This window comes from Triticum urartu, chromosome 3, assembly GCF_003073215.2.
Source record: "Triticum urartu cultivar G1812 chromosome 3, Tu2.1, whole genome shotgun sequence".
In the NCBI taxonomy this organism is placed as follows: domain Eukaryota; kingdom Viridiplantae; phylum Streptophyta; class Magnoliopsida; order Poales; family Poaceae; genus Triticum; species Triticum urartu.
Genome location: NC_053024.1, coordinates 17,462,131 through 17,488,949, shown reverse-complemented (window position 1 = coordinate 17,488,949; position 26,819 = coordinate 17,462,131). Strand labels below are relative to the sequence as shown.

At 44.0% G+C, this 26,819-nt stretch overlaps 1 protein-coding gene across 1 annotated transcript; it reads right to left on the bottom strand.

The window, feature by feature from the left end:
* Positions 1–259: 259 nt before the first annotated feature.
* On the bottom strand, positions 260–6,647 carry LOC125542433 (exosome complex component RRP41 homolog). The gene is made up of 10 exons (XM_048705476.1): positions 6,449–6,647; positions 6,259–6,366; positions 2,399–2,440; positions 2,254–2,321; positions 1,684–1,762; positions 1,556–1,592; positions 1,161–1,277; positions 986–1,071; positions 729–818; positions 260–567 (listed from the first exon to the last, which is right to left on the bottom strand). The coding sequence occupies exons 1-10, from the start codon at positions 6,503–6,505 to the stop codon at positions 523–525; spliced, it is 729 nt and encodes a 242-aa protein (XP_048561433.1). The 5' UTR covers positions 6,506–6,647; the 3' UTR covers positions 260–522.
* Positions 6,648–26,819: the final 20,172 nt, after the last annotated feature.

Below are 26,819 nucleotides of genomic sequence, written 5' to 3'. Positions count from 1 at the left end.
TATAAAGTTTGACTTCAATCAAAGCTAATATGGGGAGTAAATAAAAAACGGAGGGAGTATTTGACTACAGCCAGCAAAATGGTGTGATGGAGCTGCGTTGCCATTTGGTGATGATGCAGGCAGAATGATAGCAGCATACATATGCTTTCTTCTATAAGAGTTTTTCAGTCAAACAAAATTTTCATCATCCATCATAAAAGAAGTAGAAATGCTTTCACAACATGTCAACCTAGGGATGTATGTACCATACTCCGTCTGCTATTTAAGTTAAATTTGCACCATGTTAAAACATTTTCAAAAGTACAACATGGATACCAAGTTCAACATCAAAGTTTCACATAATCAAGATGTCATCTCCTGTGCGCTACAGCATTTACGTTAGGAGGGAAAATGATGGTCCAGCTATCTTTGACAGGTTCAGTGTCTGTGCTAGGCAGATAAGCCATCAATCTGTGTTACACAAAAGATCCGCCTTCAAGTGCTACACGCTCTCGTTCAATGGCCTCCACCTGCTAGGTTTAACTAGCCTCGCTGACACTCCAGCTGCTTCGTGTTCTCCAATAGCACCTGCTTCAGCATCACGGCACAACCAATCGGCATTGAGGTTCCATACAATGGGAAATCATTGGTGTACACAACAATAAGGTTTCAGTGTGTCCAATGGTAGGACGACAAGTTTGGAGATATAATTGAGCAAGGGCGGCCGAGAACAAGGAACGGTTCTTAACCTCTCGGATGTAGGTTGCGATCGCTTTGCACCCTTCACTTGCAAGGTCCATCACAGTCTCAAATGTGTCCATTGGTAGTTTCGCGTCCATCTGAAAATCGCCATTTGAGCATTAGTGTTGCTGTGAATGAATGATGTAATGCAGCAAACTAAGCACATAAGAAATGTGTTGCATCAGAAAGTTTGTGTTGCAGATGAGGCGTGGGCTAGGGAGACCCTGAAATTTGGAGCAATCAAAGTTTATGATCGTTCTGTAACCTGCAGAAGAGTCACTTTGTCCATCTTTGCAAGAATGCCAACGGTGACATCCGCGCCTCCAGCGCTGTCTTCTATATAATTCAGATCTGAAATAACATATTAGAATGGTTGAGGCCTCTTTGTGAGATGATTCTTAGCTTTGTCATAGATGGGAGAACAGAAAATAGGCCCATACCAAGCAAAGGAGTAGAACACAGATACCCAGCACTGCAAGAAGTGACTATGTCTCGCATTGGAATCCCAGCATCTGCAAGTGCTAGCGTTGCAGCATTGATGCATGCAGACCTGGTTCCTGTTATATACAGTCATGATCAAGATAGGAATTGGAGTCATTTTAAGCACCACTCATGCTACAATCGTTTCAAAATAGGTAAAAATAATAGTAGATCATAGCAGGACTGGGTAATGGAAACAAGAAAATGCATGTGTACTAAGTAAAATATTTAAACGGCCTCTGGACAAAAAGAATCTTGTGTTGTGTGCCTTTGGTTTGGAAAGGAAATAAAGTTGGTTCTATTTATGCATGTAGATTAGAGATAGATCTGAAATATTCAAATATAGTGCACTTACCACCATCAGCTTGAAGAACTTGGACAAATATGTCAATCTACAAAACAATCACAGTAAGAATTCAAAGTGGGTCCTGTTCATAATTCGGGATAGAGGTTTCTTGCAGCACAACTGATTAGATGACTCACCTGTGAGTGTGGCATTAAATGTGTTAATATGCTTGCCTCCATTGTTTGACGAATAACAAGCGAAATTTCTGTTGATCGCCTGTCACAAAGTTGTAGATTCACCTTATTACCATATAGTTGTGCAGGAAGTGAAATAAGTATACTATACCTGAAGCATCGTTTCATTCCCTTTGTATACTGTGTGTTCAGTTGTTCATCACAAGCAAACTGACATCAATCAACTATAAGCTATACATTAGCACTGTCTGTTTTATTTCACATGATGAGGAAATTCCTGATCTTCTACTTTAATTGCATTGCAATAGTTGATCATGTTACCAGCCCAAAAAGCTCTCAAGATGATTCCCTTTAAGAACAAATCAGACATAATTCAAAAATAACAGTCCCCAATACAGAAAACTATAATGATATCAGAAATATTTGCAAAAACATAGCATGGAGAAAAAGACGCCTGGAAATAACGATATGAAAACCTGTCATGTCGAAAGCATGTACTGATAATAAATGAATCCACTATAGTCAGCGATTAAGTTATTTTCATCAGTTTTTCCTTCTTAAGCTGGAACATACCTGTCACCTTTTGGCTTTCTCCTTCGATCCCCAGTGCTAAATTCGGCCATTCTATACTCACAACGCACCTGCAGACACATTTCTCAGGAGCACATCCTAACAAGAGAGCCTTTAAAACTTGATGCGCTTAGACTAATAAACTTACCAAAGCCTCTTTACTGTTTTGTTGCTGACTCCTGTTTTGGATCTGAATGAGTAAAACAAGCAAACATAACATAAGGTTTAAGCTGGGATTTGCTAGCCTTTCATATAGAGAAATACTAACTGGTATGAAAAGCAATATCATAGCTACACAAGAGCCGCCATAGGCCCTGTGAGAAAACACCCCATGTTCTACTGGCACTCAAGCAGATCAGTCAAGCAACCGCTCTGGTGAGCCCTGTCTCCACCATTGATGCTGCCTGCTGGTCGCCGATGGCTCCAACGGCAGGGGCTTGACTGATCTGGTGCTTTACTGGAAATGTGGTGTGGCTTGCCCTTTGCATGTAATACTTAGAACATGGCTGTGCGTTGCACAGAAACTTGGAGATGGCTGAACCTTTTTAGTTCATTTCAGTAGTTTGCTTTTACTGCTTTCTGAACTTGGCATGGATGCTTTGTGCCGAACCTGTTATGCGGTCTTTTTTTCAATGAAATGGAGCCGGAGAGCTCCTCACTGTTTGTTGATCTAAAAATGTTCTACTGGCACCATTGACCCTACAGGTTTCCTAGAACATGTTATTAGCAGTACCAAAACAGCAGAAACATGTTATTGGCAGTACCCAAACACCAGTCACAAAAGCGATAATAAATTTTTTTGAGGATGGGACTATCCCTGACGGGGTTAACAAGACCGTGATTGTGCTAATTCCAAAAGAAATAACCCGGAAAGCATTAAGGACTACCGGCCGATCAGCCTATGCAACGTGATTTATAAGGTCATTTCTAAGATCCTAGTTAACCACCCCGCCAAAAAAAATAGATCCTAGTTAACCGCCTCAGGCCGTTCCTTGATGACCTTATTTCAGAAACCCAAAGCGCCTTCATCCCAGGGCGGCTCATCACGGACAATGCCATCGTAGCTTTTGAGTGCTTCCACAAAATTCAACATAGTAAGAATCAAAGAGATAACCATTGTGCGTATAAGCTGGATTTGGCTACAGCGTATGACCGTGTGGATTGGAGGTTTCTGGAAGGAGCAATGCAGAGAATGGTCTTTGAGATGAAATGGAGTCTTTCCAACCCTCAAGATGTAATGGTGAGCTGTTGGACCCTCGAGAGGCTTGCGCCAGGGAGACCCACTTAGCCCGTACCTGTTTCTCCTAGTGGCTGAAGGTCTTTGTACACTGTTGAACAAGGAGGTTGCTGTTGGGGGTCTTACACCGATAAAGGTAGCCGGGGGGAGCCCAGGTATTTCAAATCTGTTATTTACGGATGACAGCCTTTTATTCTTCAAAGCCACCGTGGAACCGAACAAGCGCAAAAGACCAATGAGATCCTTGTCACGTTCCGAAAATGCTCCTGCCAACTTCTTAGTCAAAGAAAATGCTCTTTGTTGTTCAGCGAAGCCTGCCCGAGCAATGTGAGGGAGGAGATTACCAAGGTCCTGTGGGTGGAATCCACAGTCTTCGAGAGCAAATACCTTCGTTTACCAACTCCTGATGGCAGAACGAAGAATGAAAAATTCCAACCCATCATGGATAGATTTGGGAAAAGGTGTAGTGACTAGAACGAAAAGTTTATGTCTCAGGCTGCAAAGGTGGTCCATATCAAATCGGTTATACAAGCCCTCCCTATGCATGTCAATTGGGGGGGTGGTGGTTAAACTAAATTTGAGCTTCTGTAAAAAATATGAGAGGATGATCAGAGATTTCTGGTGGGGAGATAATGAGGGACACCGGAAGGTGCACTGGATGCCGTGGGAAAATTTGTCTAAAGCAAAAAGGAACGGCGGACTGGGTTTCCATGATATGCATCTCTTCAACCAAGCCCTGCTAGCGAGGCGAGGATGGAGACTACTACAAAAGCCTGATAGCCTTTGTGCCAGAGTGGTAAAATCCAAGTACTATGCTCATGGAAACTTACTGGATAAGGTCTTCTCCTCGGATGCCTCCCCAGGCTGGAGAGGGATTGAGTTCGGTCTAGAACTTAAAAAGGGCATCATCTGGAATTCTGGAGAGTGGGACATGGAAGAAAAAAATCAAATTCAGAGAGATCAGTGGATACCTAGGAAGGAGGGTTTGCACACGGCTGCGTTCATAAGAAGATCGAGACTGCGATGGGTTAACCAGCTCATGGTTTCTGGAGCTAAAGAGTGGGACGTGGAACGGATAAAACAGATTTTCTATCCTTTTGATGCGGATGAGATTTGTAAAATCTGGCTACCCTCTCAGGCAGTTGATGAAGTTGTTGCTTGGCACCACGAAACATCGGGGGTTTTAACTGTTAAAAGCGCCTATAAGCTTGCAGAACGGCTAAAGAGACAGACTGACTTATCTGCATCAAACTCCACCAGCGTGTCGGGAGACCAAAGCCTATGGGATTTAATCTGGAAAGCCAAGGTCCCTTAAAAAGTAAAAGTCTTCGGATGGCGAGTTTGCCACAAAATCTCTTGCAACCAAACATAATGCCTTCAGGAGAACAATAGCTAAAGAGGACAACTGTGATATCTGTGGAAATGGCAGGGAAGATGAGCACCACACTGTTATCACTTGGACTAGAAGCAAAGCAGTCAGAAACGAATTAAGAGCTGCCTGGGACCTCCCCAAAGTGGAATACCTAAGTTAAACAGGCGAGGATTGGCTGCAGCTACTTCTTGACCCGCTGCCTCAAACAGTCAGAATAAGAATCCTTTTATTTTGTTGGCAGGCTTGGGAATTGAGGAACAATCTAATCCATGGAAACGGAAAGGATGCAGTCCCAGGATCTGTAGCCTTCCTGTGCAGATACGAAAATGAAGTAAGCAATGCCCAGCATATGTCTGCGGCAGTCGGAGGGAAAAGCTCTGCCTCTCTGTTTGAGGACAGACCATGCGAGCCCTCGGCCATAAAGACCAATCAGTGCTCGAAACCGATGGAAGGGATGGTTAAATTAAACACTGACGCAGCGTTCCATCAGGATACAGGAGAAAGTTGGGCGGGAGCTGTGACCCGAGACTCCAATGGGCGAGAGCTCTTAATTCGTTCTGCAGAAGAATGGAATCATGCGCCTCTGTCCAGGAGGCAGAAACCTATGCGATGCTGATTGGCCTTCAGGAGCTAGCAACATTCTACAGAGATCCGACAGTAATTGAGACAGACTGCGCCGCTGTGGGAAATGAGCTCCAGTCTTCAACACTGAACCGGTCTCCCTGCTACCCTCTCGTATCTGATATTAAAAAGACTTCTCCAGTACTTCTCATCGTACCAGATCAACATTGTTGGAAGGGAGTGCAACAAGCTCGCTCACGAGCTGGCTGCTGTGGCTAGAAGATCCGGAGACCAGGTGTTAACAGCTAGAGTCCCGAAAAACCTACAGCAGCTTTGTCTGCGTGATTGTAATCCCCGACCTTGAGTTTTTAGCTCATTGGTTCTAAAAAAGAAAACACCAGAAAGACCCCATTATGCGGTAGCATCTGCAAGATGATAGGACTAGTGTGCCGTTTCAGTGCTCTATGGCATCTAGTTCCAACAATAAACCACAAAGCTCACAACCAATCCTTTCACAGAAACCACATGAAACGCGCCGTATGAACTTAAAAAAAGATCCCAAACAATATACTCCACGGTAACCGTTCATAGACATTCCATCAAACATTTCGTGTGCCCTTTGAAGAATATCGTCCTCAATCCAGAACATAACAACAAACCCGACATTAATCCCCGCAGGCATTCTATCATACATGCCATGTGCGATTGAAAAACCTCCCCAAATCACCTCAATACCGATCATTGGCTGCAGAACTCACGCCAATTCCTAACAGACAATGCGTCGAACAGTTGGCGTGCACGAACCCTATGCTCAGACAAAGGAGGAAGCATCAAGTACCTCTCGGGGCCCGTAGACGGCGGCGATGACCCTGGTGTTGCCCATCTCGAAGAGCGCCGAGCCGTCGGCCCTGGAGACGACGCCAACCTCGCCCTTGAGCTGCCGCATCTGCGAGACACCGGCCGCGAAGAAGCAGAGTCAGCCGAGCGTGAAGCAGAGGAAGGCGAGACAGGGAGGAGAGGGGCGTGACCTCGTTGGGGCGACGGCCGTCGACGCGGAAGCCGGTGAGAGGGTTGACGTACTCCATCGCGGGACTGTTTTGCCCTCTCCACTCCTTCTTCTAGCTCCGCGCGGGCGGCGGCGGCGGCGGCGAGGGCGCGGGTTAAGGTCCGAGACCGAGACGAGGGTTCTTGCCGAGCGTGGGTACACATGTGTGTACTTACGTCAAGGCCCATTTCTTTTTCTTTTTTTGAACTGATGAAGGCCCAATTGACAGCACCAACAGAGAAACAAGGGCCGTGCTGATCCTTTTAAAAGATCGGCCGGGTCGGGAGCCGTTCGATCTTGCAACATAAGTTTTGTTTCAGAAAACATCAATACCGCAACATAAATTATGTTTCAGTAACACAAACGATGTTGTAATCCGATGAGCTCGCATGTCTGGTGATGTTTCAGGAAAAGTCGGGACGTTACAAACCAGCAAGCTCGCAGCTCCCGCACCTCCACAACACTGGCAATGTTTTAGAAACGTCATAGATGTAGCAATCTGGTGAGCTTGCAGACCCGCGCCTCTATAACATCAATGATGTTTCAGAAAAAATGCAACATCGGGATGGTCGCAGCGGCGTAGGTGGGCAGTGATGGTCGAGGCCGGTGTGGAGGAGATTGGCGATGACCATGCCGAGCATGGGAGCTCCGCATCAGCGCCATGGTTGCGGAGGTGGCCGGTGATGGTCGGGGCTGGCATGGAGGAGATCGACGGCAGCCATGTCGAGCTTGGGAGCTCCGTAGCGGCGCCATGGTGGTGAAGGTGACAAACGACCGAGGAGAGAAAGGAGGGGAGAGGGGCGGGGCGGGTGAGGGACTCCTTGACCATCTGGGGCGGGTGAGACCATTGCGCACAGGGGCGGGGCCGGTGACCGCCGGTTTTGACACCGACATTGGTGCTTTCATTAACAAGCCTCGTGACCCGCTTTTGCGCAGGAGAGGACAGTTGGTTGGCAAGATGTAGCACCAGCAACCCAAGTACATCCGAAGTTAGGGATGGAAACGGAAAACCCCGACGTAGCAAGGACCAGCGCCGGAATAAGGGAAACAGCCCAAAGAGCACGGCGGTCAACGCCGGATTCAAAAGCTTGCGGCAGAATCAGAGAAAGCCGCCCCTCAAGGATAACAAGGACGAGCTATCCAACTTAAACAAAATCTTGGACAAGATATGTCAAATACACAGTACTCCCGGGAAGCCTGCGAATCATACCCACAGAGATTGTTGGGTTTTCAAGCAAGCCGGCAAGCTCAACGTCGAACACAAGGGGCTCGACACACCAAGTGAGGACGACGACGAACCCCACAAGCAGAGCACCAGGAAATAAAAGGATTTCCCACAAGAAGTCAAAATAGTAAACTTACTTCACGTGACGAGCAGAACGACGCCACCAGAGATACGCGCCATACGGCCTATCCCAAAGGAGTCTCGCCAATGGTTGTTAAAACCAATCAACTTCGACCATCAGGATTACTCTAAAAGTATCCGGAACGCAGGCTAGACTGCCTTGGTATTAGATCCAATAATCGGCGGACTCCACTTTATAAATGTCGTGATGGACGACGGCAGTGGTCTAAACCTGTTATACCAGGACACAATCCGCAATATGGGGATAGACCCAACAAAAATCTGCCATAGCAAAACCTCCTTTCGAGGGGTAACGCCAGGCCCGGATGCCCGCTGTATGGGTTCTCTCCGGCTAGAAGTTATGTTCGGCTCCTCCGATAACTTCCGTCGCGAACAGCTAACTTTCCACATCGCCCCATTCTCGAGTAGCTATCAAGCACTGCTGGTACGCGAAGCTTTCGCCCGCTTTAATGCAATACCGCATTATGCATCTCTTACGCTTAAGATGCCCGGTCCACGAGGCATCATCTCATTAAAGGAAAAACATTGAGTGTTCCCCCAGCGCGGAAAACAGTGCGGCTACGTTGATAGCCCCACAATAAAGTGGCTTCACCAGCCAAAGCATCTAAACAGGTCGTAAAGACCACGGACACGGCTAGACGAGTCCGGCATAAATATACAATTGATAAAGGCTTAATAACCATATACCCCTGTACTAGGGGCTCCGCGCATATAAAACAAGAGACAATAAAGCTCAATTTTACCCATTTCGATTTATACTTCATTTATTTAGTATAACTCACGTTCGGCACGATCTTTCTTTAACTAAGTTCCTCTCTTTTACAGATGAACACCGTGCTACGCCCGTCCAGGATACAGCACAACGGAAACACAGGCGCAGACGTGCAGTAGGGACCCGTTCCAAGGATTCTTTTCAGATTAAGACCCTGCGTAAACCTTTTTTACTATCTCTTATTGATACACATCCCCTGGTTTCTTGATATAACCAAGGAGGAGGCTGGCGTTTTGGTATGTGGCCATGTCAGAATTCTGCGCGTACCTGTACACTAGGGGCTTATTACTAAGGGCGTTATCCCGCCCGCCCTCATAAAGACCGAATACCTTAGGGAGTGTTCGGCGTTGCGAGTTTGGCCTTATATGCATCAGCTCCGAATCATGTCTTTGGTCAAATGTTGGGTTTGCCCGGCTCCTATGTTTTGCTGCCTTACGTTCCGCTCTATTGGCTAAGGCGGCACCAGGAGAACTATTGCGATTGTGCCCAGGTTCGGCCAGGCAAGCACCTCAATAGAGAAAGCTGAAAAGTGACTGTCATGATATAGCGTGAGACTGGTCAACCACTCGATGACTTACCAGAATCTTTAGGATTCCTCCGCATTAACGAAGGGTCGTTTCCCGACCAGGCACATACGCGCCCCGAATTTCTGGCGAGCGCAGGCGCCACCAGGGGCTATATAAGTAGCCTCACTGTCAAACTCCTATGGCTAAGTGAAAGTGATAAAGCATCATAGTCCGATTGCCTAGTTCGCTGCGCTATCACCTCCTTTGTAGGACCAAGACGTTGGATCAAGTGTGAAAATGCGCCTTCTGCGAACACCCCCGCATTATGTGCGTGGGGGCTGAAGCCGATGACTGCCATCTTTCAGATTATATATACATATACGTTAAACGGCCGCACAGGAGGTATCATAATACTTGCAGGCACAAGTATAAAAAGCTTCTACAATTTATCAAAATATTGTTTTACAAATAATATATGCTATTCGAATATAATATCCTTCGAGCACTGCGTCTCTATTAAACGAGCGCCTTGCAGAACTTCCTGAAAATAGTGCTCAGCAGGTACTCGGCTTCCATCCGAGTCTGGGGACGCAACAGCGGTGGCTTCCATTTCCGCCCAGTATGTCTTGACACGGGCAAGAGCCATCCGCGCACCCTCTATGCACGCTGACCTCTTCATCGCATTGATATGCGGCGCCGCACCAAGGAACTGCTGCACCAAGTTGAAATAACTTTTCGGCTCTGGCCTCTTTGGCCACAGATGACTCACGACATACTTCATGGCGAGTCCGGACAACTTATTTAGCTCGGCCCACTCGGCCAAACGATCGGCCAATGACAGTGGACGCTCTGGATTGTGGAACTGCGACCAGAAGAGCTTTTCCACTTCGCGATCTTCTTGATCTCGGAAGTGTTCAGCCGCATCTGTGGCACTCGCTGCTAAATCCAGATAGGTGTCCGCCGTACTCCACATCTGGTCTAACGGAGCATGTTTAGGATCACAGAACTTCCTCCGCAGTATAAAGGGCTTTCCAGTCGCGATCTCTCCGGCCTGACGCAGCTCCTCCTTCATAGCTCTCATCGCAGAGCGAGCATCCTTGGCATCGGCAACGGCCTTCTTCAGGCATGTCTGTTCCGCCCGATCTTCTTTTTCAAGAAGCTTGCAACGGTCAGCAGTGTTCTTCAGCCTCACGGTCATCTCGGCCATTTCCTTCTTGCTTCGGCAGTGAGCAGCCTGTTCGGCTTTCAGCTCTTCAATTGCCTTTCCAGCAGTCGCATCACTTTTCCTGGCTTGCTCCTTGGCTCGGGCAAGTTCCGCCCGAAGATTCTCCATGGCAGCAGCACCATCTGCATCAAGCGCACACATTGTAAGATACTGGCATAAAGCTCCTCTTACCAGGCGCCGCCGAAGGAATTACATACCTTGTGCCTCGTCAAGCCGCTTGTTGACAAGCACGATGTCGGCATCTGCCACGTCAAGTTGCCGCTTTAGCTCGGCAAATCCATCAGTGCGGCTGGCCACCGGACACTTCGCCACCTACGTATAAAGGCGGCATATCAGACCTGGGATTATGATCCTCTATGCGCCGTCATTTTTGACAACACACAGAGTCTCAGGGGCTACTATCTACACAGGGCGCATCTTATTTATGCGCAACTGTCCAAAAAAAGGTACATTATTTCGCGTACCTCAAAACCTGTCAGTAAACTCCTGACGGCCTCGTGCAATCCGCTCTCCGCGGATGAAATCCTCTCAATCACCGTACCCATCAATGCACGATGCTCCTCTGAGATATATGCTCGCCCTAGCAGATCCTTCAGCTCCTCCGACCGTGCACCAGACGGCGCCGGACTCGTCCGATGGCCCTTTTCGAAGGCCGGACGCAGAGGGCTTTGGGGGGACATATGACTACCTTCCAGCCCCGCCGGATTCGGAGAAACCCTCCGCGACGATACCTCAGGGTTGCCCGCCTCACAAGGCGGTACGGCAGGGGGAGGCGTTCCGCTCTCCATCATCTCCGAAAGAAGATCCCCCGAAGACGAGCTCTGCTGAGAAGGGCTAATTCCGAGCTACAAGGTAAATTTTCGATTACTTTTCTCAGATATAAAGCAGGGATTTCTCTCGTTTCTTAAAAAGAAAACTCCTCTCTACTTACGGCTCGGTGGAGGGCTGATCCCCTTGAGGGCATAATTAGGCCGAAGTATCCCCCAGCACAGGACCCTCTGGCGAAGATTTCTTCCCCCGCTTTAAGGCCATGGTCTCTGGGTCTTCAGAGGCCGTCCTCTTCTTCCCCTGAGGAGAGGAATTTTCGATTCCTCCCTTCCGGACGACCTCCTTTGAGGAGGCTATAGCTTCCTTGTCCCCTCCCTCGCTTCCCTTTAAAGGCACAACCTCCAACATCCTGACTAGCATGGGACCCAGCCTGGTCTGGGGGAGGGGGGCCGGACACCTGATTAGCTTTGCTTTCGCTATCCACTCCTGTTTAAAGGACAACTCTTTTAGGGGCAATTTTATGATAAATATACGAATAGCGAGTCCGGGCACAAGGCTACTTACTTGAGTATCCGGACGATTGCAGCTCAGACCTGCGTCCTCCGTAGAATCCGGGCACACTACTTGTGGTCCGAAGAACAATTTGTACATCTCCACGGGCGTCATGCCAAGAAAATGTTGGAGAACTCGTGGTCCCTCCGGGTTGAACTCCCACAGGCGGAGGGGGCGGCGTTTGCAGGGCAGAACTCGGCGAATTAATATAACCTGCGTCACCACGACCAGACTGATGTCTCTTTCTAGGAGATCTCGGATGTGGCCCTGCAACAGGGGCACGTCCTTTGCCGGCCCCCAGTCCAGCCCCGTATTGACCCATGACGCCAGTCGTGGCGGGGACCCGAGCGAAAGGCAGGTGGCGCCACCCAGTTAGGAGCCCTGGGAGCGGTAATATAAAACCACTCTCGTTGCCATAATCTGGACTCCTCTTTAAAAGAGCCCTCGGGCCATGGAGTACTAGCATTCTTGCTTATAAAAGCACCTCCGCACTCCGCGTGCCGTCCCTCGATCATCTTCGGCTCTACTTTGAAGGTCTTGAGCCATAGTTCGAAGTGAGGAGTGATACGGAGGAAGGCTTCACACACGACGATGAATGAGGAAATATGGAGGATGGACTCCGGGGCTAAGTCGTGAAATTCCAGCCCATAATAATACATGAGCCCCCTCACGAAGGGATCCATCGGGAAGCCTAGCCCCCAAAGGAAGTGAGACATGAACACCACACTCTCACCGGGCTTGGGAGTGGGAATGACCTGCCCTTGAGCAGGCAGCCTATGCGAGATTTCGCCGGTCAAGAACCTGGCCTCTCTCAACTTCAGCACGTCCTCCTCCGCCATCGGCCTCGAAGGTCGGAACCGGACATTGTCGAAGGTCTGAAGCGCCTGAAAACTGGAGCCTTGGTTGTTGGAACTCGAGGCGAAGGGCGAACTCGTTTGAGATTGAAAGAAAGGAGTAAGGCCTTGGTCTCTTTATAAGAGGTTGAATACCAGGGGCCTTCCCCGTGACCGTTTGGGACTTGCCTTTGATCGAGAAAATATACCAACAGGTACGGTTGGGTTACCCACGCCTATATTGATGAGAATCCCGGGATAAGGGGACGCGATCTCTGCTTTAACAAGACGTGCCAAGGAAACCGCCTCGCTAAATGCGCTGAGGTGGGATAGTAAAACGATTCGAATAAAGACTTGGCTGTGGTGTGATGTCACGTTGCGGAATACGTCAGCAGATTAGATTTGTGTAAATATTATTCTCTCTATGGCAATATGTGGAAACTTATTTTGCAGAGCCGGACACTACCTTTGTGTTCAAAATCTTCTATGAAGTACTTGGAGGAGGAACCCGCCTTGCAATGCCGAAGACAATCTGCGCGCCGGACTCGTCGCCATTGAAGCCTGGTTCAGGGGCTACTGAGGGAGTCCTGGATTAGGGGGTGTCCGGATGGCCGGACTATACCTTCGGTCGGACTCCTGGACTATGAAGATACGAGATTGAAGACTTCGTCCCGTGTCCGGAAGGGACTTTCCTTGGCGTGGAAGGCAAGCTTGGCGATACGGATATGTAGATCTCCTACCATTGTAACCGACTCTGTGTAACCCTAGCCCTCTCCGGTGTCTATATAAACCAGAGAGTTTTAGTCCGTAGGACGAACAACAATCATACCATAGGCTACCTTCTAGGGTTTAGCCTCTCTGATCTCGTGGTAGATCTACTCTTGTACTACCCATATCATCAATATTAATCAAGCAGGACGTAGGGTTTTACCTCCATTAAGAGGGCCCGAACCTGGGTAAAACATCGTGTCCCCTGCCTCCTGTTACCATCCGGCCTAGACGCACAGTTCGGGACCCCCTACCCGAGATCCGCCGGTTTTGACACCGACAGCGGGGCCGACGACTAAGGGGAAGAATGAGGAGAAGAGAGACGAAGGCCGATGACCAAGGAAAGGGGCCTGGACAGCGTGCTCACTGGCGGCGGCACCGACGCATCTGGTGGCATGTGTCTCTCAGTCACCGCTGCGGGGATCCTAAATCTTGCAACAAACTAGTTGTTGCGGTGGGAGAAGATTTCAACAACACCTCAGTTGTAAATCTGGGCTATGGAAAGAAGCGCCTGGTTAAAGACAGATCGACGGCCACGAAGGTGATCGACGGGCGCGAAAAGATATGTTGATTGAACAGAAGCTTTTCCTTTTCATATTTAAATACATGAAAATTCTTGAACATATAGGAAATCATTAATATTTTGAATAATCCATAAATATTTCAAATTCATGAATAAAATTGTGAATATTTTAAAATTGCAAGACATTTAGAAATCAATAAACATTTTCAATTTTATGAACCTTTTTCAAATTTCCAAACACTTTTGAAATCCATTATTTTTTTAAAAAAAATCATAGCTTATTTAATTTTAAGCATTTTCAAAATCTAGTTCAAAAATAGTGGATATCTTCTGATTTCGCAAAGTTTTTAACATAAGAAAATGATAGTCGATTTTTCTTGAGCTAGGAACGAGGAGAACAAGAAAGTTAAGCGAGCGAGAGGAACAGGTAGCCGAACTACGCGAGCGAGAGCTTCATGGGCCGATCCATGTAAGTATTATAGGATGAATTCCACGATTTTAACAAGGAATATGTGCTCACAAGGGGGGCACGCAATCACTACTAGATGACACCGAGGTCGAAACATGTAAAGACACCACATCCACTGATGAAACAACTCCACTCTCATCTCTAAACTAATATGGTCTTCAATAGTAGCCCAAGACGGTATACAAACAGAAAAAAAACATCGCCAAGACATGATTAAAACCCAAGCCAACACAAATAGAATCAAAGTGAAACAACTGACAACAATAACTTTTTTGCGATAAAACTTCTAATCTATTCATCATCAATCATGATAGTACAACAAATGCCAGAAACAATAAAAATTACATCCAGATCCGTAGACCACCTAGCAACGACTACAAGCACTGAAGCGAGCCGAAGGCGCGTCGCCGTCATCGCCCCTCCCCCCTGGAACCGGGCAAAACTTATTGTAGTAGATAGTCGGAAAGTCGTCGTATTAATGCCCTATAGGACAAGCGTACCAGAGCAGCAACCACTGTCGTTGAAGAGAAGTTTAGACCAGAAGGATCCAGCATGTAGATACATGAACACACACGAATAAAGACCGGATCCACGTGGATCCACCAAACGCCTGCCGAATCCCACGAGATCCGCCGGAAACAAACCTCCACATGCCCTTTGATGATGCTAAAAGCACCACCGGTATGGGGACTAGGCGAGAAGAATCTTATTCCATCTTCAGAGAGTCGTCGCCGCCTCATCTCCCGAAGTAGGACACAAACCCTAAGAAAGCTAAAAAAACATCCATAAACGAAGCCTTCCCGGCAGTAAGGGCCGAGATTCACCACACCACCATGGCTCTAAGGCCACAAAAGACAAGGTAGAGCGACGCCGGTGCCGGCAGGAGGCAGGAGGAACCCTAGCCGTGGCTGCGTACGAGGGTTCTTTCCCTGGCGGCTGGTTGTGTATTCGGGTATTTACTTGCCAATCAACTGCCAACAATAACTTTCTAGAGAAAAATAAGTAAATCCCTCGAGTGTAGAACCACACGGCGAAGCACGCACAGGGACAGAGCGAGAAAATAATGATAGGGGGCAAAAACTAGAAGAATCAAAATCATACGATACATAACACATATCATAAGGGGTCACCGACTGGTTGGCCCATTCACGAGGCGCGCAATGGACCATCCTAATGTAGTGGACAGTTTGTCTTTCTGGAGTTTTTAGTTGGTTTTATATTTCTTTTTCAAAAAACAAGAAATATTTTTTTTGAAAAAACTAAACTTATACAAGTTTTTGTGATTTTTAAAAATTGTGAATAATTTTGAAAACTTTTGGACATTTTTGAAACACAAAAGTTTGTTGAAAATTGAAATCTTTTTGTGAAAGTATGAGCATTTTTTACAAATTCAGATTTTTTTTTGTTGCAAAACACGAACATTTCTTCATTTCTTTATAAAAGAAAGGAAAAATGAAGAAAACTGGTAAAGAAAAAAAATAGAAAACCCCAAAACACCAGTACTACATGCTTCTTCGCTCGTCTCTGCGCAGGGCCGCCTATTTAACCCAGACTAACCGGTGCCAAGGCATGCCTGGTGCATCCTTTTTTCGTGTGCGACTCTCTTCTGCACTCAGGAGCGCTCGTGCAAACCCATCCCGAGAACGTATCAAAGTGCACCTGGTGAAATGGATGGACCAGTCACACTTGAGCCGTTGGATACATAACAGAGGGACGGGAGCAGGCTGAGACATGGATTGATGGAACATTTGCAACAACAACAAAAAGGAGAGAGAGAGAGAGAAGAAGAAGCTCCTACTATGTCAAAAACGACCCGCATTCCACTCTTTCCTCTCCCATCATTAGGTCGGTGTTATTTATTTATTTCTTCAAACATAAATACCATCATATATGTTGAACCGTACATTCTAATTTGTTTTCTTTTCGACCACCATTTTTGTTTTGACAAGATGTTCGAAACAAGATCAATGTTGAATATATTCTTTAATTTTTTCTCAAACGTAACTATAACATTTATATGTTTTGTGTTGAAACTTAGATTTACTTTATATATTTTATGATACGTCTTCAACGTATCTATAATTTTTTATTGTTTCATCCTATTATATTATCTGTTTTGGATGTTCAATGGGCTTTAATTATTTTTTTATATTATTTTAGGACTAACCTACTAACCAAAGGCTGATGACCCACAAGTATAGGGGATCTATCGTAGTCCTTTCGATAAGTAAGAGTGTCGAACCCAACGAGGAGCAGAAAGAAATGATAAGCGGTTTTCAGCAAGGTATTCTCTGCAAGTACTGAAATAAGTGGTAACAGATAGTTTTGTGATAAGATAATTTATAACGAGCAACAAGTAACAAAAGTAAATAAAGTGCAGCAAGGTGGCTCAATTCTTTTTGTAGCAGAGGACAAGCCTGGACAAGCTCTTATATAAGTAAAGCGCTCCTGAGGACACATGGAAATATCGTCAAGCTAGTTTTCATCACGTTCATATGATTCGCGTTCGGTACTTTGATAATTTGACATGTGGGTGGACCGGTGCTTGGGTGTTGTTCTTACTTGAACAAGCATCCCACTTATGATTAACCTCTATTGCAAGCATCCCCAACTACAACAAAAATATTAAGGTAAACCTAACCACAACATGAAACATATGGATCCAAATCAGCCCCTTACGGAGCAACGCATAAACTAGGGTTTAACCTTCTGTCACTCTAGCAACCCATCATCTACTTATTACTTCCCAATGCCTTCCTCTAGGCCCAAATAATGGTGAAGTGTTATGTAGTCGACGTTCACATAACACCACTAGAGGCTAGACAACATACATCTCATCAAAATATCGAACGAATACCAAATTCACATGACTACTAATAGCAAGACTTCTCCCTTGTCCTCAGGAACAAACGTAACTACTCAGAAAGCATATTCATGTTCATAATCAGAGGGGTAATAATATGCATAAAGGATCTGAACATATGATCTTCCACCAATTAAACCAACTAGCATCAACTACAAGGAGTAATTAACACTACTAGCAACCTACTAGCACCAATCCCGGACTTGGAGACAAGAATTGGATACAAGAGATGAACTAGGGTTTTGAGATGAGATGATGCTGATGAAGATGTTGATGGAGATTGCCCTCTCCCGATTAGAGGAGCGTTGGTGATGACGATGGCGATGATTTCCCCCTCCGGGAGGGAAGTTTCCCCGGCAGAACAGCTCTGCCGGAGCTCTAGATTGGATCCGCCAAGGTTCTGCCTCGTGGCGGCGGAATTTCGTCCCGAAAGATTGCTTCTGGTTTTTTTCTCGACGAAAGACTTCATATAGCAGAAGATGGTCATTGGAGAGCCACCAGGGGGCGCGCCCTAGGGGGGGCGCCCCCCACCCTCGTGGGAAGGGTGTGGGCCCCCTGGTCTTCATCTTTGGCGAGGATTTTTTATTATTTATTATAAGGTATTCCGAAGAGTTTCAGGACTTTTGGAGTTGTGCGGAATAGGTCTCTAATATTTGCTTCTTTTTCAGCCTAGAATTCCAGCTGCCGGCATTCTCCCTCCTTATGTAAACCTTGTAAAATAAGAGAGAATAGGCATAAGTATTGTGACATAATGTGAAATAACAACCCATAATGCAATAAATATCAATATAAAAGCATGATGCAAAATGGACGTATCAACTCCCCCAAGCTTAGACCTCGCTTGTCCTCAAGCGAAAAGCCGAAATCGAAAAATATGTCCACATGTTTAGAGATGAAGGTGTCGATAAAAATAAAATACGGACATGAGGGCATCATGATCATTCTTAGAACAACAACTTATATAATTCTTGTCATATGATATCTTATGCTAGAGTAATAATTCAATCACAATATCAAGTATGAATCGTAAACTTCATTGAAACTAACAAACTATAATCTCAGTCATTGAGGCAATTGCAATTTATCATAACATAGGAAAGAGTCAATGTATAAGAGCTTTTCAGCAAGTCCACATACTCAACTATCATATAGTCTTTCACAATTGCTGACACTCACGCAATACTTATGGGTATGGAGTTTTAATCGGACACAGAGAAAGATAGGGGCTTATAGTTTTGCCTCGCAACATTTTACCTCAAGGGTATTGTCAACAGTAATAGTTCATGAAAACCCACATCCAATTAGCCATATATACCGGGATCTTTCCAACATATTGTGCTTGCCAAAGGGTAAAATGTAAAAAGGAAGGGTGAAGATCACCATGACTATTTTGAAGTAAAGGAGATAAAAGTAAAAGATAGGCCCTTCGCAGAGGGAAGCAGAGGTTGTCATGCGCTTTTATGGTTGGATGCACAAAATCTTGATGCGAAAAAACGTCACTCTATATTGCCCCTTGTGATATGAACCTTTATTATGCAGTCCGTCGCTTTTATTACTTCCACATCACAAGATCGTATAAAGCTTATTTCTCCCACACTAATCATACATATTTAGAGCAATTTTTATTGCTTGCACCGATGACAACTTACTTGAAGGATCTTACTCAATCCATAGGTAGATATGGTGGACTCTCATGGCAAAACTGGTTTAAGGGTATTTGGAAGCACAAGTAGTATCTCTACTTGGTGCTGAGAATTTGGCTAGCATGAGGGGGAAAGGCAAGCTCAACATGTTGGATGATCCAAGACGATATAATTTATCTCAGATGTAAGCAAACATAACCCATTATGTTGTCTTCCTTGTCCAATGTCAACTCTTTAGCATGTCATATTTTAATGAGTGCTCACAATAATAAAAGATGTCCAAGATAGTATATTTATATGTGAAGACCTCTCTTTCTTTATTACTTCCTATTAATTGCTACGATGACCAAAACTATGTTTGTCAAACCTCAATAACTTTTATTCATCATACTCTTTCTATGTGAGCTCATTACTCTCCATAAGACTCACATGATCTCTTTGTTTCTTTTTTATTTATTTCTCTTTTCCTTTATTCACTTGGGATCATGGCAAAAATAATCAAGCCCTTGACTCAACACTAATCTTTATTATATATCTCACAGACTCGATTACAATAAAGCAAAACTCACAACTAGATCATACTAAGAACTTTGATTCTACTAGATCAAGATATTACCAATAGGATCGAACTAAGGAAAACGGTAAAGATAGGAGTTGTGATTGTGATACAATACCGGGGCACCTCCCCCAAGCTTGGCAGTTGCCAAGGGGAGTGCCCATACCCATGTTATTATATCTCCTTCTTTGTTGTTGGTGAAATATTCTTTGCGATGATTCCTCTCAGGATACGATTCTCCTCCTCGAGCTTGTTGACTTGCTGCTTGAGGTCCATTGTTTCCTTACGAAGCTTTCCCGTGACGGCTAAAGCTCCTTGCACCCAAGGGTGTTTCATAGCAGCGGGAGAACAAGTGACACTCCTCTTCATATTTTCATAAGAAAGAAATCTAACATTGGAAGGGATAACCGAGTTTGGAATAGCTGAGCTTTGTAGTTCCCCCATCGTGAACCCAGCTCGGAAGTGAGAGGTGACTTCTTGATCCTCCATGGCGTCTACCCTCATTAGGTCAGCCTCCATCTCTTCCTCTGTTGCTGGCCCAAAGTGGTCAGGGTCGCTGTTTGCCCTTGGTTCCGGTGCCGGATTAGATACCCGGCTCTCCCCGACTGACTCTTGAGAAGACATCTTGCTCTGATTTGCAGCAGTAACAGCTCAAAACAAAAACAGAGGATATTTGCGTGATACGGGAGTCAAAACCTTCGGGAGAATATATAATGAATTTTTACCGACCAAAATACGTATCGTGCAAGAAAACGGAGTCTGGAAGGCACACGAGGTGCTCACGGGGTATGGGGGCGCGCCCTCCACCCTCGTGGGGCCCTCGTGTCCTTCCCGGACTGCTACTTAATTTTCTATTTTTCTAAATATTCCAAAACGGAGAAATATTGCCTTAAAAATTGTTTTGGAGTCGGTTTACTTACCGTACCACATACCTATTCCTTTTCGGAGTCTGAAACATTCCGTAAAGTGTCTCTTATGTATTCCTCCGGGGTTACGGTTTCAATAATATTGGTTTCAACATTTATGGGATTACCTGAGGTATAATGTTTGATTCTTTGACCGTTTACCACCTTCGGATTTGTGCCCTCGAAGTTGTTGATCTTTATGGCACCGGAACGATAGACCTCTTCGATAACATAGGGGCCTTCCCATTTAGAGAGAAGTTTTCCTACAAAAAATCTTAAATGAGAGTTGTATAACAATACATAATCACCTACATTAAACTCACGCTTTTGTATCCTTTTGTCATGCCATCTTTTAACTTTTTCTTTAAACAACTTGGCAATTTCATAAGCTTGGGTTCTCCATTCATCAAGTGAGCTAATATCAAATAACCTCTTCTCACCGGCAAGTTTAAAATCATAGTTGAGCTCTTTAATAGCCCAATATGCCTTATGTTCTAGTTCGAGAGGTATGTGACATGCTTTTCCATAAACCATTTTATACGGAGACATACCCATAGGATTTTTGTATGCAGTTCTATATGCCCATAATGCATCATCAAGTTTCTTGGACCAGTTCTTTCTAGATCTGTTAACAGTCTTTTGAAAAATTAATTTGAGCTCTCTATTGCTCAACTCTACTTGACCACTAGACTGTGGGTGATAAGGAGATGCAATTATATGATTAACATCATATTTAGCAAGCATTTTACGGAAAGCACCATGAATAAAGTGTGAACCACCATCAGTCATTAAATATCTAGGGACTCCAAACCTCAGGAAAATAACTTCTTTAAGCATTTTAATAGAAGTGTTATGATCAGCACTACTAGTTGGAATAGCTTCTACCCACTTAGTAACGTAATCAACAGCAACTAAAATATGTGTGTATCCATTAGAGGCAGGAAAAGGTCCCATATAATCAAAGCCCCAAACATCAAACGGTTCAATAACAAGTGAATAATTCATAGGCATTTCTTGATGTCTACTAATATTACCAATTCTTTGACATTCATCACAAGACAAGACAAACTTACGGGCATCCTTGAAGAGAGTAGGCCAATAAAAACCAGATTGCAATACCTTATGTGCAGTTCTATCTCCAGCGTGGTGTCCTCCATAAGCCTCGGAATGACACTTGCGTAGGATCTATTCCTGTTCATGTTGAGGTACACAACGTCTAATAACACCATCTACAACTTGTTTATAAAGACGAGGGTCATCCCAAAAGTAATGTCTTAAATCATAGAAAAACCTTTTCTTGTGTTGGTATGTGAAGCTAGGTGGTATAAATTTAGCAACAATATAATTAGCATAATCAGCATACCATGGAGTACTACGAGAAGTACTTATAACATTTAATTGTTCATCAGGAAATCTATCATTAATAGGTAGTGGGTCATCAAGAATATTCTCTAGCCTAGACAAGTTGTCTGCAACGGGGTTCTCAGCTCCCTTTCTATCAACAATATGCAAATCAAATTCTTGTAGCAAGAGAACCCATTTAATAAGTCTAGGTTTAGCATCTTTCTTTTCCATATGATATTTAATAGTAGCATGATCAGTTTTAATAGTTACTTTAGAATCAACAATATAAGATCTGAACTTATCACAAGCAAATACAACTGCTAAAAGCTCTTTTTCAGTAGTAGCATAATTTCTTTGAGCATTGTCTAGAGTCTTACTAGCATAATGAATAACATTTAATTTCTTATCAACTCTTTGCCCTAGAACAGCACCTACAGCATAATCACTAGCATCACACATAATTTCAAAGGGTAAATTCCAATCAGGTGGCTGAACAACAGGTGCAGAGACTAATGCCTTCTTAAGTATTTCAAATGCTTCTACACAATCATCATCAAAGACAAATGGTATATCTTTTTGCAATAAATTAGTCAGAGGCCGATAAATTTTTGAGAAGTCCTTGATGAACCTCCTGTAAAATCCGGCATGACCAAGGAAACTTCTTATACCTTTGATGTCCTTGGGACATGGCATCTTTTCAATAGCATCAACCTTGGCTTTATCAACTTCAATACCTCTTTCAGAAACTTTGTGCCCCAAGACAATACCTTCATTAACCATAAAGTGGCACTTTTCCCAATTCAAGAAAAGATTAGTTTCTTCACATCTCTGCAAAACTCGATCAAGATTGCTCAAGCAATCATCAAAAGAGGAACCATAGACGGAAAAGTCGTCCATGAAAACCTCACAAATCTTTTCACAAAAGTCAAAGAATATAGCCATCATGCATCTTTGAAAGGTAGCAGGTGCATTACATAAACCAAAAGGCATACGTCTATAAGCAAAAGTACCAAAAGGGCATGTAAAAATAGTCTTTGATTGATCTCTAGCTGACACAGGTATTTGAGAGAAACCAGAATAACCATCTAGAAAGCAATAGTGTGTATGTTTGCATAATCTTTCTAGCATTTGATCAATAAAAGGTAAGGGGTAATGATCTTTTTTTGTAGCTTTATTTAATTTGCGGAAATCAATTACCATCCTATAACCTATGACAATTCTTTGTGGAATCAATTCATCTTTATCATTAGGAACACCAGTAATACCTCCCTTCTTAGGGACATAATGGACATGACTTACCCACTCACTATCAGCAACGAGATAGATTATACCTGCCTCCAGAAGCTTTAGTATTTCTTTTCTTACCACTTCTTTCATTTTAGGACTCAGACGTCATTGAGGATCACGAACTAGTTTGGCATCTGCTTCCAAATTTATTTATATTGACATAGAGTGGGACTAATGCCCTTAAGATCATCAAGAGTATATCCAATAGCAGCACGATGATTCTTCAGAGTTTTCAATAATCTTTCTTCTTCATGCTCTGAAAGGTTAGCACTAATAATAACAGGATATATCTTCTTTTCATCAAGATAAGCATAATTAAGATTATCAGGCAAAGGTTGAAGCTCAAACACGGGATCACCCTTGGGTGGAGGAGGATCCCCTAAGATTTCAACAGGCAAATTGTGTTGCAGAATAGGTTCCTGTTTAAAGAATACTTCATCTATTTCCCTTCTTTCATTCACGAACATATCATTTTCATGGTCTAGCAAATAGTGTTCTAAAGGATCACTAGGAGGTACGGCAATAGAAGCAAGACCAATAATTTCATCCTTACTAGGTAATTCTTCCTCATGATGTTGTTTACTAAATTTAGAGAAATTAAACTCATGAACCATATCATCCAAGCCAACAGTGACAACATTCTTTGTGCAATCTATGGTAGCATTGACAGTATTTAAGAAGGGTCTACCAAATATAATGGGACATAAGCTATCTTGTGGGGAACCAAGAACAAGAAAATCAGCAGGATATTTAGTTTTCCCACACAAGACTTCAACATCTCTAACAATTCCAATTGGTGCAATAGTGTCTCTATTAGCAAGTTTAATAGTAACATCAATATCTTCTAACTCAACAGGTGCAATTTCATTCTTAATTTCTTCATATAAATCAATAGGTATTACACTGCACTAGCACCCATATCACAGAAGCCATGATAACAATGATCTCCTATTTTAACAGCAATAACAGGCACGCCTACCACAGGTCTATGTTTATCTTTATCACAAGGTTTAGCAATTCTAGCAGCACCTTCGAACTGAATAACATGCCCATCAATATTATCAAACAAGAGATCTTTAACAATAGCAATATTAGGTTCTACTTTAACTTGCTCAGGAGGTGTATAATTTCTAATATTGCTTTTACGAACAACAGTTGAAGCTTTAGCATGATCCTTTATTCCAATAGGGAAAGGTGGTTTCTCAACATAAGAAGTAGGAACAATAGGATCATTATAAGTGACAGTCTTTTCTTCAACTTTAATAGGTGCAGCTACTTTTACTTCTATGGGAGGATGATATTTAAACCACTTCTCCTTAGGGAGATCAACATAAGTAGCAAAAGATTCACAGATAGAAGCTACTATCTCAGAGTCAAGTCCATATTTAGTGCTAAACTTACATAAAATATCGGTATCCATAAAAGATTTAACACAATCAAACTTAGGTGTCATACCTGACTCCTTACCTTCGTCGAGGTCCCAATCTTCAGAGTTGCGTTTAATTCTATCCAATAAATTCCATCTGAATTCAATAGTCTTCATCATAAAAGAGCCAACACAAGAAGTATCGAGCATGGTGCGATTGTTTTCAGAAAGCCGAGCATAAAAACTTTGCATAATTATTTCTCTCGAGAGCTCATGATTAGGGCATGAATATAACATTGATTTAAGCCTCCCCCAAGCTTGAGCGATGCTTTCTCCTTCGCGAGGCCAGAAATTATATATATAATTGTGATCATGATGAACAAGATGCATAGGGTAATACTTTTGATGAAATTCCAACTTCAATCTTTTATAGTCCCAGAATCTCATATCATCACATAGCCTATACCATATCAATGCGTCTCCCTTCAAAGATAAAGGGAAGACCTTCTTCTTAGCAACATCATCGGGTATACCTGCAAGCTTAAATAATCCACAAACTTCATCCACATATATTAAGTGCTCATCAAGATGCTTTGTTCCATCTCCTGTAAAAGGGTTAGCTAGCAGTTTTTCCATCATACCCAAAGGAAATTCAAAAGGAGTTTCATTTTCAATAGGTTCAGTAGGTTGAGGAGCAACTCTTTGCTCTACTGGACGGGGTGAAGATACCCCGAACAAGCCCCTCAGAGAATTACCTTCCATAGTAACAAGTGACAGTAAATTTCAGCACACTATATAAATTTTTCCTTACCAAATTCCACCTACCAAAGGCGCTACACTCCCCGGCAACGGCGCCAGAAAAGATTCTTGATGACCCACAAGTATAGGGGATCTATCGTAGTCCTTTCGATAAGTAAGAGTGTCGAACACAACGAGGAGCAGAAGGAAATGATAAGCGGTTTTCAGTAAGGTATTCTCTGCAAGTACTGAAATAAGTGGTAACAAATAGTTTTGTGATAAGGTAAATTGTAACGAGCAACCAGTAACAAAAGTAAATAAAGTGCAGCAAGGTGTCCCAATCCTTTTGTAGCAAAGGACAAGCCAGAACAAACTCTTATAATAGGAAAAGCGCTCCCGAGGACAGATGGGAATATCGTCAAGCTAGTTTTCATCACGTTCATATGATTCGCGTTCGATACTTTGATAATTTGACATGTGGGTGGACCGGTGCTTGGGTGTTGTTCTTACTTGAACAAGCATCCCACTTATGATTAACCTCTATTGCAAGCATCCGCAATAACAAAAGTATTAAGGTAAACGTAACCATAGCATGAAACATATGGATCCAAATCAGCCCCTTACGAAGCAATGCATAAACTAGGGTTTAAGCTTCAGTCACTCTAGCAACCCATCATCTACTTATTACTTCCCAGTGCCTTCCTCTAGGCCCAAATAATGGTGAAGTGTTATGTAGTCGACGTTCACATAACACCACTAGAGGCTAGACAACATACATCTCATCAAAATAACGAACGAATACCAAATTCACATGACTACTAATAGCGAAACTTCTCCCTTGTCCTCAGGAACAAACGTAACTACTCACAAAGCATATTCATGTTCATAATCAGAGGGGCAATAATATGCATAAAGGATCTGAACATATGATCTTCCACCAATTAAACCAACGAGCATCAACTACAAGGAGTAATTAACACTACTAGCAACCTACTAGCACTAATCCCGGACTTGGAGACAGGAATTGGATACAAGAGATGAACTAGGGTTTTGAGATGAGATGGTGCTGATGAAGATGTTGATGGAGATTGCCCTCTCCCGATGAGAGGAGCGTTGGTGATGACGATGGTGAGGATTTCCCCCTCCGGGAGGGAAGTTTCCCGGGCAGAACAGCTTTGCCGGAGCTCTAGATTGGATCCGCCAAGGTTCCGCCTCGTGGCGGTGGAGTTTCGTCCCGAAAGGTTGCTTCTTATTTTTTTCTCGACGAAAGACTTCATATAGGAGAAGATGTTCATTGGAGAGCCACCAGGGGGCCCATGAGGTAGGGGGGCGCGCCCTAGGGGGGTGCCCCCCACCCTTGTGGGAAGGGTGTGGGCCCCTTGGTCTTCATCTTTGGCGAGGATTTTTCATTATTTATTATAAGGTATTCCATGGAGTTTCAGGACTTTTGGAGTTGTGCAGAATATGTCTCTAATATTTGCTCCTTTTCCAGCCTAGAATTCCAGCTGCTGGCATTCTCCCTCCTTATGTAAACCTTGTAAAATAAGAGAGAATAGCCATAAGTATTGTGACATAATGTGAAATAACAACCCATAATGCAATAAATATCGATATAAAAGCATGATGCAAAATGGACGTATCAAAGGCCCAGTGCAAATTGTTGTTTTTTTGCCTATTTCAGTGTTTCGCAGAAAAGGAATATCAAACGGAATCCAAATGGAATGAAACCTTCGGGAGAGTTATTTTTTAAACAGATGTGATCCAGGAGACTTGGAGTGGACGTCAAGAAAGAAGCGAGGAGGCCACGAGCCAGGAGGGCACGCCAGGGGGGTAGGCGCGCCCCCACCCTCGTTAGGCCCCTCGCAGCTCC